Raw genomic sequence first — 16135 nt, forward strand, 5'->3', positions numbered from 1 at the left:
ATGGACTCAGGCAGCTACATGTCTCCTAAAACACTGACATGCATTTCCAAGGGTCAAGGCAGTTCCTCTTGCCACTACTTACTGTCCCCTGAGCAGAGCAGAGGCCCCAGCGCATAAGCCGCTTCTGAATGTGGTCGGCCTGTGTCTCTCATCACAACCTGAGTGACTGGCAGGTGCTCCTTATGGGAAAGGACTACTGTGTCGCTGGTCCTACAAAACAAAAACGACCACCTTAGTATTATTCTGAATGACATCTAGAGAAGGAGCAAATATTTTCTTACTGCAGCGCAAGACATGGTAAGCTGAATTTGTAAATACGTAACAATAAGGAAATCAAAGGGCTCATCTGAACTCTGACATAGTAACGTACTTAATAAGGTCTGAGGGTCCGAGATCCTTGTTCCTCTGCGTGACCACAGAGATAAAAACAGGCAGGGCTGAAATCATAACCGTCAGTGCAAGCACGAGATTACATTTCCCTGCAATGAAGCAGCTCGCAGCCCTTTCCCATCTGCCCGCCTTATGAGATTTAAATGCAAAACTTACACATGCAAGATCTGCCCGGCTTTGTTAAAAAACAAAACAAAACAAAACAAAACAAAACAAACCCACCCAACTGAAAAGATTTAGGTTTTCAATTCCCAGATCTTTCTTTTTTAACTCAATTTTCCAAAATTCCTATCATGGTTACTAAGCATTTCCTTATGTATTGATGCCATCCGTTAAAAAAAAAAAGAAGGAAAGAAAGAAGGAGAAGGTTGATTAAACCAAACTGAAGGTATGATACAATGTGCTCTTAAAATTAATAATTGGGGTAATGCAGGGGAAGAGCTGGTCATGACTGTCTCTATCCATTCATTCAGCCAACATTTGGTGCACAGCAACTCCTTGCCAGGTCCTGCGTGTGGGGGGTGTGGGCATAAGAACCACCATCAGTGTCACCAAGGAATCCAGTGGATATTATAAATAATGACAAAAATATAATTGTAATATAATAAAATCACACAAGTGAATATTTAGGACTGAATATCTATAGTTCTAATGTAACAAAAACCAGACTAGAGCCAGAGGTCCTGAGTAGGAAGCTAGCTGTGCCACCAACCACCACTCTGGGCAAAGAAGATTCTTCTGCACCTTGTGAGCTGCTCATGTTTTTACGTCCTGCTTCAATTACATATGTACTTTGGATTTAGAACAAATAACGGTGTGTCTAATGTATCTTTCAGATGTCCTGAATCTGTGTAGAACCTAGGGAGTTTCAATTTCTAACAATTATAAAGCCCCCACTTGCTCTGATGTATTTTTACAAGTCAAAACAATCAGCAATTTCGAATGCTTCAGCTTAGTAGCTTTGCTTCAAAAAGACCCTGCATCACTTGATAGTTAATCATTCCAATTCTGTTGAGGCATCAAAAGTATTCTTTCAAGGTAGGAAGTTTAAAATTATTAGCATTTTTATTTTGCTTTAAAAATTGACAAGGTGACTGCTGGTGCATATTTGTAAGATATCAAAAATTTGAACTAAATATCCTGAAAGTTCAGAAACATTTTTTTTGGAATCAGATGGTTTCCAAAAATCAGGTGGAACAAAACCCCAGGGCTTTATCTGGGTAAGGCCCTGCAATTTCTGTGCTTGGAAGCACACAGGCAGGTCGTCCCAAAAACAGAACTCCTGGCTTTGTTGGGAACGGGACAGGTGGTCGGTCACAAGCCAGAAGGTAGCATGGATGGTGGGGGGAGTCAGTCTGAAAAAAATGCTTGTTATAAATGTGGGACTAACACAGCAAAATTAATTCCTGGTGTTAAGTATCAGGAAATGTTGCAAATAAGCATTTTCATTCCTGTCATTGCTATTTTGGAAGAACATCTAGAGGGGAAACATAAGGGCATTAGTCATTCATTGAGTAATCCTGAATTTTAAAGAACAATTTAAAAGCTACATTTATAATGTAGTGAAAAGCTACACTTTGTGTTTAGCAATGACAAAGCACAGAGAGCCCTGCAAAAAAACCTAAGGAAAATCATAATGGGTAATCGTGTGTGTTAAGGCAGATACCATAATACGTTCTTTTTTCATTCTGTTGTTTGCAAAGTAACTTCCTGAGCCTGAGGAAATTTTAAACAGCTCAGAACTGAGAATACTTCTCAGCACAGGTCATTCCCAAATGCCCACGCTTCACGTAGGACGAGATTCATTGCCAGGGTCACCAGACTCATTCGAAATCACCGAACTTCGTTACATCTCAGGATTTTCCTTGCCTCTCCATGTTTCTCTCTTTTCCCCGAAGGCCGGAGTTTTGCTCTCTCGGCGTGACGACTCTCATGGTAGGTTCCCAGCACTCAGTGACGGGACTTCCAAGGCCTCTTCCTCTTGGTCTTCCATTCCCGGCGCTCTAGACGCTTCTTGCGCTGGCTGTTTCGCAGAACACCTTTTCGCGGGTGCAGTGCAGCCACCGCGACTCCTGAGTTCTGGGAAAGGCTGCAGGGAACCAACACTGGGTCGGCTTTCACATTTCCTAATTGTTCCGGAGAAAGCGAGCCTGGGGACCACGGAACCATCGCCGCCCAGAGCTCCCTGTTTTGAAAGCTCCCGGGCTCGCTCTCGGGCTGTGCTGTTTGCCTCGCTGATCCCGTCGGCAAACGCCCTCCGTTAGGAGCCTGCGGTCCCCTGACACTCCAAGTCCTGGGGGGGGGGGGGCGGTCTCCTGTCCTTGCTTCCACCTTCAGGACCGCCATGGACCACTGCTTTCCCATGCGCATCTTCCCAGCGCCTAACCGTCCCAAACACTCGGCAAATGACTGGCGTTGGAATGAAATGGAATCAAGAAAATGAAATTTTTCCCACTCATGGCAGTCATGTGATATTTCCATTTAGATACACCTTCTCATAATCCCATAATAAAACATAAAAGTTCTGCATATTTCTGTTATCTTTATTGCAGGATCTACAGTCTTCATGCTGATTTTGCAAGTGGTTTTCATGATTTTTTCTTACGGTAATAATTTCTTTGTAGGAACTCAGTTATTCTAAGATTCAGTGGGTAGCCCTACTAAATTCTCATTAATTTCAATAGTATTTCTGTCTATCCTCGGGTTTTCCTGATAGGCAACCATATTTTCTATGAATAATGTCATCTTCATTTCCTTGTTTCTAATCATTTGTGGCTTTGAAATGCCACCTATATTTTTGTCCTTCTGCTATTCATTTCTAACCTCAGTGTCCTGTAATCAGAGAAATTGTCCATACCATAACAACTTCTGTAAAATTTTGTGGGTTTTGTTTTATGAAACATTAGGAAAATCAGTTTGCAAAAATGTGCCATGTGTGCTTGAGAAAATTATATATTCTGTAATTTTCAGGGCCTACCAAATCAATCCATTGATTTCATATAAAAATATTCCATATCCTTAATAATTGTCATCTCCATGATTTACCAGTTGCTAACAGATGTATGTCTAAACCTCTCCTTACAATGGTTGATTTGTATAGTCCTTCTTTCAATTCAGGCAATTATTTTCTATATACATTTTGAGTCATGTATGTTAGAAACATACAACTTTAGGATTACTAGGGGTTTTTTGATGAAATTAAAAAGCATCATTATATGGTGATGCTAATCGTTCTATATTAAGACTTCAAAATTTTGGGGTGCCTGGGTGGCTCAGTTGGTTTAACATCTGACTTTGGCTCAGGTCATGCATGGTCTCAGGGTCCTTTGATGAACCCCAAGTCGTTGGGCTCCCCACTCAGCAGGGAGACTGCCTCTCCCTCTGCCCTTCCCCCACTTATGGGCACAGGCACCCTTCCTCCCTGTCAAATAAATAAAATCTTAAAAAAAAAAAAAGACTTTTAAACTTAAATTACTTCTGTGCACATTTGCTTCGTAAGTTGTTTTAAGATTTTGCGTTCAACATTTCTAGGTGTACAAACAAGATATACTTATTTTTAATTCAAAATGACCTATCTGCACTTAAATGGCTATTTTGTCACATTTATTGTGCCTTATTACTCATAATATTCCTTTTTTTTAAGATTCCATTTATTTATTTGACAGAGAGAAAGAGATCACAAGTAGGCAGAAAAGCAGGCAGAGAGTGGGGGGAGCAGGCTCCCCGCTGAGCAGAGAGCCCGATGTGGGGCTCGAACCCAGGACCCTGAGATCATGACCTGAGCCGAAGACAGAGGTTTAACCCACTGAGCCACCCAGGTACCCCCATAATATTCTTATATCATTTTGTTGCTTGTTGTTTCCTCTTCCTTTTTAAATTTTATTTCCTACCTTCTTTTGAATTAACTGTTCTTAAAATCCCATTTTTCCTTCCTTCCCTCTTTGGATTTGAATATTACACTGTTTCTATTCTTCAGTGCTTAAACTTGAAATCTTAATGCGTGCACTATGAGCCATTTAATGATGACAGACTTCTACAAAACAAGTTTCTAAGTTCAATCATATTCTTATTTCTAACCCTGGCTGTAGTTCTGGACAGGACCGCTCCCTCCTGTTTCAGTATGGTACATGCCTGACACATGACTGGTGTCTCATATTTGCCTCTTATGTTTCTGTTAACCTCTGAGTTTACACATTTCTTTCCTCGGTATTTCTTCTAGAATCTGAGATTCTCCTTACCAGATCACCAACTTTCATTCTAAAAACCATTCTTGGGTGTGCCTGGGTGGCTCAGTGGGTTAAAGCCTCTGCCTTCAGCTCAGGACATGATCTCAGGGTCCTGGGATTGAGCCCCACGTTGGGCTCTCTGCTCATTGGAGAGCCTGCTTCCTCCCCTCTCTCTGCCTGCCTCACTGCCTACTTGTGAGCTCTGTCAAATAAATAAGTAAAGTCTTAAAAAAAGAAATTAAAAAATTAAAAAAAATTAAAACCCTTCTTGAAACTGTCTTTTGGAATCGGCTGGTGGTGTATTTCTTCTGTGTCTGTCTGTCTGGGTGTCCCTGTATCTTGGCTGGGGACACACTTGGAATCGGACAGTACCGTACTTACTGAGGCACAGCGAGGGGAGTGCTGGCGCCCGCAGGCTTTGCTGGATCCACAGAGGGAGTCTTGTCTGGCTCCTACAGTCCTTGCTTTGACACCTTCTGGTCACCTCTGCTCCCTTTCACATTCTCTTTAATCTTCCTTGATTTCAGAATGATGCTTCTACAGGTGGATTTACTCTTATTTATCCTGCCTGGTATCCTAGTATTTTCTCAAGTCTGGCCAATTCTTAGCTATTTTAGCCCTTAATTATCACCAGTCTCCTCTGTTAAAACTTGACTCCGACCCCAGTTCTCCCCTCCCTGTCCCTGGTTTCCTTCCTCCCATGCCGGTCTCTCTGGGCTAGAGTCCCTGTCACTTATCTACAAGCATTTTCCGTTTCACCAGTGTCCTGATCCCGTGTGTCTAGTATCTGATCTGACAAGTCTTAAATTTCAACGAGAATATTTTCATTTCTAAACGTTCATTTGGTTCTTTTGTAAATCGCGATCACCTTTGTCTATAGTATCTGGTTGCTTTCTCAATCAATCCCAGGCCTTATTTTTCCAACATCTCAAGCATTTATTTTATCTGAGTTCTTAAGTTATCCATGATCTGGGATTTTTAGGCATCCGTTTACTCCATTGTTTCTTCTGTCTCCCACTTCTGTCCCCTGGGGCTGTGTAGCCCTGATTGTGAGCTCATGTTTGGTGGCATTTTTATCTGTGGGAATCCTCAGGGAGGGCTGGCCTCTAGCAAGAGTGTCACATACTTCTACGATGAGCCATTGGTACTGCTGACCTGTGGCCACACTAACTTAATCCAAGGACCATGTAAATTTGGACTCCGGATCTGTGTGAGGGAAGGTCTGTGGATGTGTGTTTTCAGGGAGTTATTTCTTCCTACCTGGGAGGTTAGCTGGGGTTGGCCACGGGGCCATCATCATGTCTATCGGGTTAAACTTAACCATAGGAACTCTGATAATGATACTTTCAGTGAATGGGAAACATTAATCTGGTATTCCTATCTTGTCTTATTAGGAAAAACATTAAATGGACATGATTAGTTACAGGTAAGCAGAAATAGCTACCTTAATGCCTCAGTCCTCAGATTAATTACACTGTACACATCAAAGCTTACACCTCGAACTGGCTGGGGAATACTTTAATCTGTTCTCTTTATATGACTGTCTTGTCCAATGTCTGCCTAACTTACACAGTTTAAGCAACACAGAATGACAGTTTGCACAGGGAAATTATATGGAAATCACCATTCATTCTGGGCGGCATCACAGTTGCAGTGATATTGAGAATCAAGGCAGTTCCCCTGTAATCCACAAGCACATTTTTGAGCACCAGGCAGAGAACCTCCCCAGTAAGTGTGTGTCTCATTGGTTCTTCCAACCCACCAGCTCACTGGGGTTCCATCTGAAAGACAAATATGAGAAAGGTGACACCTACTTTGCCCCCCAATGCCTGCCTCCCCAGCATAGTCCTTTACTCCCCTCTGTCTAAAACACAGATGAGCAGAGGTTAACTCCACAACAGGGTCCTTTCTAAGAGGACCTCCAAAGGTTTAAGACATATTTCCACATCTAGATGTACGTTCTCACCATATGTTTTACTTTTATTAGAAAACGAGCAAGTTGTCCCTAACTCATTCAGGCATGATATCTACACATTTCTCTTGAGGACTCCAATGACATCATTTATTGGGACACAACATTGAAAGAACTGTCATTTTAAAAAAAAGGAATGAACGAAAACCAGACTAATTTGTACACTGCATCCAAATGCTGTTCGAGAGCCTAAAATGCCATTGAAAGATGTAATATGAGACAAAATATGGATTTCTTATCTATTGGATGAAAACACTGGTACTCTCCTGTCATGTCTTCAAAGTCTGCTGGAGGAACGAGCTTCTTGTACTGACAGGTTGGCTTTGTATCTGGAAACCATAGACATGGCCTGACAAGCCTCCCTCATGCCTGAGGTGGGTCCTGGGCTCTGGACAACTGAGGCCAGTCTAGCTCAACGCTCAAATGTTCCAAAAGGGCCAGAGGCCACATCATCTCTGCTGGGCTGTGTCCTCTGCTGAGGCCCCAGGACAGACATGCAGGGTGAGGGTGACAGGGAAGGAGGGCCCTTGGGAGGGTGGAGGGGAACAGTGCCTCATAAACAGAGTCGGAGCAGGAGAAATGGAAGTGACCTCCATCAGCTGCCCAAGAAAATGCCGGTCCGTTTCAGCACGCTTCCTCCCTCAGACCCTCAGGTTGTCCCACTTGGCCCCCACCGGGAATCTGGAACACGTCCCACCTTCTCCCTAACTTACAGCCACCACCGCTTGTTACGGCTCCCTGTTCGACGAGGCTTCACCTGCTGCCCACAGCCTCCCAGTGGGCGCACACGGGCCGCACTCATTACCGCCCACCGCAGGCCCGCTGGGTGAGAAGTGCGCCAAGAAATCAATGTCGGCAATGTTTGTTTTTTCCCCTCAGTGTGTTGAAACTTATCTGTAGGGGGTGGAAGATCTTTTCCACTCAACAGATATTTTTTAAAACACCATTTTAAACACAGGATTATTCAACATCCTTTTCATAGATGGAGGAGCAAAGAAATCATTGCCCACAGATGCACAATTGTTTGTTTACATCCGAATCTCTCACTTCCTCTATCAAGTAAGAACCAGCAAGTGTTGTTCAAGGTACAGAATACATCTGGCTCCATTCAAGGTTTCTTAGAGCAATCCAGAGAATTTGCAGAAGGATCATTAAGAGCAAGGTGAAGAGGAAGAAACGGCTGAAGGGAAGGGAGCAGGGCTCCCCACACCTCCGGCACCTGAGCCCCTGGCTGGCTGTCTTCTGCTCCAGCCACAAGGGCAATCCTCAGGGACCTTAATGCTCATGGCATGGAGACCGAACAGTCTCCTGGAATCAGCACTTGTCGTCCTTGAGCTCCCTCTTAGGCCCCCAGAACCTCAGCCCCTGAAACCTGCAGGATAGAGACTTACATGCTGCTGCAGGCAAAGGCTGCAGGACCCTAATAAGAGCTGAGGCCCACTGCTCCCCAGCAGCCCTCCCGGAAAACCACATGAACCAGGGCCTGCGACACCGAGGCCCCAGCTCCGCCCTCTCTCCTCTCACAATAAACCCCGGGGACCTGATAACAACTGAGGACTTGAACACAGGAATTCTTGGGGGGAAAACTCGATTCTGACTGACATTCCCGTTCCCAGTCTGCTCCATGACACTCTTAAGCTCCCTGCTTCACATGCAGCAGCTGCCTAAGGTGGTTTTCCACGGCGACATTCCACTGAGGGCTCCCGGGGAAGGCTCCTTGAGCCCATTTGAGTCCTGGATGACACACGGGAAGCAGTGCGACCCTTTAAAGTGTCAGGCAACAGTCTTTAGGCCTCACCTGCACCGTAATGAAGGGCTGCTGGGATCACGGGCTGGACTGCGACTGTCTAAACGAGGTTTGTACAAGTTCTCCAGCAGCAGCCCACGGAAGTGCAGCCTCCAGCCTGTGTAGTTACAAAGTCCCTCATTCTGTCTCCACCCCAACCCCAGTTAAAGCTTCGGTTTGGTTGTGGCTGTGGCTGCGTTATTTACTGCTGTGGGAGGGAGCACAGCCAAGGAATCTCTTGCGAATCAGGTAGGGAGAGGCCCGCCCTCCGTGCGGGGATTCTCTACTGACCCGGGCCGCGTGTCCGGGCTGTGGCACAGACCACATGCTAGCACGCACGAGTTTGCTCCCAGATTCAAGGGGGTTTTGCTTTCTGACCCTGCTAGCGGCTGGCATCTACACCACTCTGCCTTTGCCTCTTTCCCTGCTCCAGCAGCCCAACCTGCCCTGAGTTTCTCCCCAGGAGGCTGCTTTCTCCACCCCCGGGAGCAAGCCGGTTTAGCTCGCTCATCTGTTTGGCAGGAACCCAGTCACAACAAGCACTAAGCCCCCAGCACTAACTATGCATCCACATGCTGCAGCGAGGCCAACAAACAGCATTTGCTTCACCCATCGACATTGCACAGTTCGGTCCCGGCGAGGTCAGTGTCTGAGTGCGAAAGTCTTGGGGAGATGAACCCCCAGGCTGCTGAGCGGCAGGCTTGGACCCCCTGAGCTCAGAGGACCCTGACGACCATTCTGACAAAATGAGGTATTTCAAAGGAAGAAAATACGAAACCAAAAATAGAATTTTCAAGAACAGAAACGCTATGAAGAATGAGCTGCTAGCCGGTGTGCTGTGTGAGAGGAGCTGCGTGACACCGACAAGGCTCCCTATTAATAATGACCGAGAGACTAATCCCACTCAACCCGTGATGAAGAATCTCCAGATAACTAAGCCCACGTGCTGTCCCCCATATGTCTAAGACCGAACATTTCCGAGGCGTGGCTGCCCTTCGTGGTGGCTGAACACCCGGCGTCCCACGGCCTCATGAGGGGCTTTCGTTGATCTGTTACCCACTTGAGTCGGGAAGAGACTTCCCAGCTCGTTCTCCGCTTTGAGTGAGGAGCCACACATATGGACCTTGCTCTTCACTCTGAGGAAAAACATCTCTGTAATGTCCCGATCGCGATATGGGCACCTGGGTCAGGCCCCTGCCACTGGCGGGCACGGCAGCCTGCGATGGCGAGGGACTCCCACTACTCACCGCGGCCAGCTGAAAGCCTCGACTTCTTGCAGCGCAGGACCAGCTCCTGTCGGCAGTCGTCCGCACCGTCCATGATGGCTTGGAGCTGGTCCGGGCTGGCCGTGTACTTGAAAAACACGGGCTGGGGGCTTTCTCCGTTCGAGCTTTTGACCTTGGCCAGCTGGGAGCCATTGTGCTGTACCGAGGTCCAGGTGGTGTCCTCTGGGTAGAAACAGGGTTGGGAGGGAGACTGGGACTGTGACTAGGTTGGAGCAGTTAAACACAATGTGAAAGTCGGAAGCCTCTTTTATCTGAATTAGGGTTTTAATGTTTGTAGCTATCAGGTCTCTTTGATGTTGGAGTCAGCATAAGGGACACTGTTAAACTGTTAGGAATGGGGACTCTCTTTACTGGAATTCTTCTTACCCTGAATGCAGCCAACATTGTCAGGGGGCCGATTCTTAAAATTCTGCGCTATAATATTCAAAGTTATAAATAAAACATTTTGTCCCTTAATTTATGTCTTTACATTACTGTAAGAAGAAAGCTAAGTTGTTATTGTGTATGATTATACACCCTTATATTAATATACATACTCTTCTTCATTGGACTGAGCATTTTTTCCTTTGGTAATCAAAGAAATGCATAAGAGACACATGAAGGGAATAAGCAGTTCATATGATCATGCAAAATGATAGGAAATCAGTATTTTTGACAAAATTGACTGATCGTGTGTCAGCATCTCATTCAGTGCCCAGCCCCAAACGAGGCGCCTGCTGGAGTCGCTAATATAACCATTCCTGTCAGGAACACGACACACTAATGTCTGCTGGCAAATTCTGACATGTTTCTGTTCCCTTGACTACCCATATTTTTAAAAGAGATTTAAAAACAATGGATGAGCACTCCATGGTGTTTGAAACAGAAGAGAAAGATCTCCCTTTCTTCTACCTTCCCCCAAAACCTAGCTCCTCCCACAGTGTAAAAGGGCCGTGGTTCAGGGACCAAAATTCTGGCTTCATGTTGTCCTAACCCAACTTCATTTATAGCATCAAGTCTCATAAAACTTCGTCTGGAACATGAGTCGGGTACAGACATGATCGGTCGACATATTTCCAAATTATAGGGGCTGGAAACAGTCACGTGAGGTTTATTCTTACAACTTTTAATGGCTAAGACCTAAACAAGGCTAAAAAATCAAAACAACGTTACCAGGAACCCTCAGAGCCCTCCCTGCCAGCCCCTCCCCATCCTGCCCCAGGAAAAACCTAACAGCCTTATTGGTGCTCAGGGACCCATGGAATACAGTCAGAGATCCAGAGCAGAGAACGCCCAGGGGCCCTAGCTCAAAGCCTATGAAAAACACCATCAAATATGCAAAATCCAGCAGGAACAGGAGCAGACTGTGAATCAGCACGACTAATGCAGTCATTCATTCAGTCAGGGAGAAAAAGCTTCATAGATCACCCCCTCTCTCCGCTCATTTAAGGGGCTCTGAGTGCTCCTATAGCAATTTGAATCCTACAGGTTCCCCGCCCCCCCACTTTAATCACGTTTTCACCAGACATTTTACACTTCAACATTTTCCTGGAAAATTTCTTAAATGGACCTGGCGTTATTTTTTGCAATTACCTACTCACATTCACAGTCAGGGTTTCTTCCACCAGACGAAAGGGGGTGAGAGCACCGATGGAGAAGCCAGGGGCTGGGCTCGGGGATTCATGGGTTCTAAAGCCTAAGGGTCATTTATGTCCATGGTTTACGGCACAAAGAGAAACACTGTGACTGAGGGGCTCCCGCAGGCTGGTGGCCCAGTGATGGACTCATGGTTGTGCATGGTTACAGTGTAATCAGAGAACTCTTTCTTGAGTGGAGAGAAGGGAAAGCATGAATAGAATCTCAAAGCTGCCTTTTGAAAAAAGAGAAATTTCAATGCTTGTCCTTTCTAGAAATATCACTTGTAAGGCCCCAGCAAGGGCTTGTTATGTTTCCTTGATGTAGCACAGAGTGGGATTTTCATAGGTTTCCAACTGTAGCTGGGAAGGCACCCTGGAGAGGCAACGTGACGGAAGCTCTCAAGGACGAGGAGACAGACCAAGGAACTGAAGGGACCAGCGTGGTGGAAAAACACTTTGTTGTCACGCACCGTAGTATGGAGCACAAACAAGATCAGAGGAAATTAACTGTAATGGGGAAAACTTAAAACAGGACTTTCGAACTGTTGAATGAGGCCCTATCATATAACGTTCTCCAGCTCAGCGGAGCCTCTCCTCTGCACACGAGCAGGGAGGCTAACCGGGGCTCCTGGCTCACTGTTCGTTTGGGCAAACCAACCTACATTAATGTGACGCTTTGTTTTGGTAAGCAGGATATTAAAAAAAAAAATAACACTGACTCGCCATATCATATGACACCCCTAGTTTCTCTTTTTACTTTTTCAAATTATATCTACTTGGCAACCTGCAACACTTCGTACACTGTGGATTGTATCTCTGAACTATACAAGGCATCTTTTAAGGGAAAACAGGTGGTCAAATGGGGAAAAGGAAACGGATGTGTATTTTCCACAGTCGGGGAAATGTGAACCCACGGTGGGTCTGCTATGCTCGTTTTCATCTCCCTAAGGGAAAAGAAGAAAAAAGACTTGATTGTAAAAACCCCAATGCCTGTCTGGGTGGTCGGTCTGTCCCTCACGAGATGGACATTGATCTCCAGGAAAGGGAAGGCAAGAATCCCCTTTCTGACAGATGCCTGAAATGAAGTCCAAGCTGGGTCCAACACCACCTCTTCGGAAACGAAGCCAGCTGCCTGCATCTCTTCTGATGGGACGTGGGTGCTCGAGTTCAAAGATGAGGAGGGAGGCAACATGCGAGGTGATGCGAGGCCCGTTGCCTCACACGTGCAGAAGAAGAACCAGCAGAGGACGGTCACTCACAGTGACACAGGATGGCAGACGGATGGGAAGACTAGCAGGCATCCCTGGAGTCACCAAGATGACGTGAACACTGTGCTCTGGGCGGAACAGCCCCAACCCTTCTCAGGACTCCGCAGCGTCATGATCCAGAGGGAAATACCACAGCAGGTGGCTCCCATCTCCTGCAGCCCAGTCCTCCTGCTGCACAGAAAATGAAAGGGAAGCCTGGGAACACCCACTCACCCAACTTCAGGAAACTGTGCCATGTCACCACGCAGTGTGGTCACCAGACCTTCTGAGGTGCTCAAGTTCTCAAAGAGCACTGAGGCCCATGACCTTTCCAGAGTGCCTCATGCACCTGGGTCGTATCCTGGATTTCAAAGGAAAACACTCCCAGGGAAAATAGAACCAGATCATGGGCTCTGATGGGCACCTATGTGCACACAGGGCTGGGAGGGCCAAGCAGCTGCTGTGAACGTCCAGTGGGGGCCAGAGGAAGGCGATCGGTGGCTCTGATCTACCCCCGCCCTAGACCTAGGAGGCACCAGCCCTGCTGTGTTGTCCATGTGCCAGAGCCCAAGAGGATCGGATGCTTGTGTTTCACCAAGGACAGGGATGGCTCCTCGAAGCAGGCAGCCCCTGGGTCCTGGGAGAGGCCCAGAGGCCGTCCTGTCTCAGCCCCACCCCTTTGGGTCTCTCCGAATCAATATTTGCATTAGGGTCCTTACAAGGACTGCTGTTCTTGTCAGAGTTTGGAGGCCTTGAGCTTTGCATGATTTACTTTAATATTTTCCACGCAAGACAATGCTCTGAGACACAACTAGACACACCCAAGAAGTGTAGCTACTTCACAGCCTTCTTCTCCTGGGGTTTCAGAGGGTCATCTTGTCACTTAACAGGTCACACTAAGTGTAGATTTATGTGTCTGCTCAGTCATTAGTGTGGACCCTGCTGTTTAACATGGAGGGACATGAGGCCCCACCCCCCACAACCTCCCACGTGTTCAGTACCATAAAATGTCATTAGAGTCTACCCCTGCATTTCAGCCCATGACATGGCAAGAGAGCAGTTTCCTCGGAGAGAACACTGTGTAGACACTTACAAAATTAGATACAGACGGAGCACTGTGTTACCGTCAATGGGAGAATACAGGCTCTAATCGCAGCATTTGGTAAATGGGGAGAGTGAAGCAGGTGACGTCAAAAGACTGAAAACCATGGTTCTGGCTGTCTTAAAAGGCCATTAACCAGGCACACTGCTGGCCGAGCCGCCATCTGAGGGCTGGGCTCTTACTGCTTGTCGAGACCATCTTCCTATCCATCCACAGGCAGGGCCGTGCTGATGAGAGCGGGAAGATGAACTTTCCCAAAACACGTGTCTCTCCACTCCTTTGGGAGCAAAGACAGGACCTGGTCTGGAAGTTGTGTGTCCCCATGCACACTGGGCGTGCCTACTTTTGCAACTCCCTTTAGAAGCTGCAGGAGATCAGCCAGAATGTCCCCTCCGTGGGAGCAGGAAGGATTCCTTCCAGGCAAAAGCCCATAGAAAAGAGATGCAGGGTCGTGGTGTGTGACCATCATCAAAGAGCAGATTTTCTCTTTTTTTTTTTCCCTTGCAAATTCTAACATTTCAACATTATAGAATCTTCTGGAAGAGATGCTATTTTCAAGCAAACCTTGCCACACGTGACATGATGATGCCACGCTTACTGTCCATCTCAGTTTTCAAGGGCAACACAGAGAACTACGAAATCACAACTCTTCCCAAGCAGAGAAAAATATATTCCTCAGCAGCTGTGTGTGTGTTCACGAAGGAGACTCTCCAACCCACACGCAGAGCCTTTTTATTTTGTTTTACTTTATTTTTTACAAATTCCCAGCAAGTGTCCCTATCTACAGGCATACCTCAGAGATACGCAGGCCCCGGTCCAGACCACCTGAATAACACATATACCGCAAGACAGAGAGATAGAAGAACGTTTCGGTTTCCACTGCGTGTACAGGTCACCTCTCAGCCCTCCTGGAGTCAGTATGAAGTGTGCAATGACATGACGTCTAACAAACATACCTACCTCGATCAAGAGTGCCTCTTGCTGAACGAATGCCAGCCATCATCGGCGCTCCCAGCAAGCCGAGATCTTTGCTGCTGGAGAGCCTTGCCTTGCTATTGGCGCTGCTGACTGATCAGCGTGGCAGTGCTGAAGGTCAGGGCGGCCGTGGCCACTTCTGAAAACAAGACAACGGTGACGTCTGCAGCACGACTGACTCCTCCTCTCCTGAGTGACGTCTCTATAGTGTGGGATGCCGTCTGGTCGCATTTTACCCACAGTAGAATTTCTTCCAAACTGTCAACTAAGCTGATGCAATGTTCTAAACCCTTTGTTCTGTTAAGCACCTTCACCGGAAGTAGATCCCACCTCCACAAACCACTTTCTCTGCTCATTCATCAGTAGCAACTCTTCATCAGTCCAAGCTGTATCCTGCAGTGGGTCTGTCCTGTGGTCAGGCTCCACTTCTAATTCTGGCTCTCTTGCTATCTCCACCACTCCTGCAGTGACCTCTTCCTCTGAAATTGTGAACCCCTCAAAGTCATCCATGAATACTGGAAACTACTTCTTCCAGATTCCTAATAATGCTGATATATTGATCTCTCTCCATGAATCATGAATTCTCTCCATGGCATCTAGGACAGTGAATCTTTCCCAGAAGGTTTTCAATTGACCTTGCCCAGATCCATCCGAGGAATCACTATCCAGGGCAGCTATACCTTTAGGAAATGTTATTTTATTTATTTTTTTTTTTTGAAAATGTTATTTCTTAATGACGACGACCTGCCAGCTGAAATGACTCCTTGATCCATGGGCTGCAGACCGGATGTTTTGTTAGCAGACATGAAAACAACGTAAATCTCACTGTCCGACTCCATCAGAACTCTGGGGTGATCAGGTGCACAGTTGGTAAGTGATGATAATGTGAAAGGAATCTTTTTTCTTTTTTCCTTAGGCGGGTCTCAAAAATGGGCTTAAAACACTCAGTACACCATGCTGTGAACAGATGTCCTGTCCTCTAGGTTCTGCTGTTCCATTCAGAGAGCACAGGTAGAGGAGATTTGCCGTGATTCCTAAGGGCCCTAGGATTGGAGAAATGCTCAGCACCTGCTACACATTAAAAGTCACCCTTCGCACTGGCCCCAACCATGGACAGTGGAAGCTGTGAAGGCAGCACTGACTCCTCCTATTGAGCCGGGAAGTCCTCGATGACACCTTCTTCCTGTGGGAGGCTCTCGCATCCACCCTGAAAATCTGTTGGTCAGTGCAGCCGCCTTCAGGAACGATCTCGATCTTCTGGATCTTGTGGATCTCCTGGTCACTTGCTGCAGCTCCCACGGCAGCACGTGCTGCTTTGCCTTGCACTTTCGTGCCACGGACGAGGCCTCCTTCCTGAAACCTCAAGCCTGGATCTCTGCTCATGTCAGGCTTCGCTCCTGCAGCTTCCTCACCTCTCTCTGCCTGCACAGAACCGGAGAGAGTCAGGGCCTTCTGCTTTGGCTGAGGAGAATGTCGTGGCTGGCTGGACCTCTTATCCACTAAACGTTCTCCATATCAGCAATAAAGCTGTTTCA

General features: G+C 46.7%; 1 protein-coding gene across 1 annotated transcript in view; it reads right to left on the reverse strand.

Moving 5' to 3' along the window:
* Positions 1 to 16135, reverse strand: part of LOC116882593 (contactin-associated protein-like 3) — a 151556-nt gene that overhangs the window by 34271 nt on the left and 101150 nt on the right. The window contains exons 13-15 of the mRNA XM_032883114.1: positions 9622 to 9822; positions 6241 to 6397; positions 83 to 210 (exon numbers count right to left, since the gene is read on the reverse strand). Of these exons, the coding sequence (XP_032739005.1) occupies positions 83 to 210; positions 6241 to 6397; positions 9622 to 9822 (486 nt within the window). The remainder of the gene's footprint in view (positions 1 to 82; positions 211 to 6240; positions 6398 to 9621; positions 9823 to 16135) is intronic.

This window comes from Lontra canadensis, unplaced genomic scaffold (genome assembly GCF_010015895.1).
Source record: "Lontra canadensis isolate GAN:19392208 unplaced genomic scaffold, GSC_riverotter_1.0 scaffold85, whole genome shotgun sequence".
In the NCBI taxonomy this organism is placed as follows: Eukaryota; Metazoa; Chordata; class Mammalia; order Carnivora; family Mustelidae; genus Lontra; species Lontra canadensis.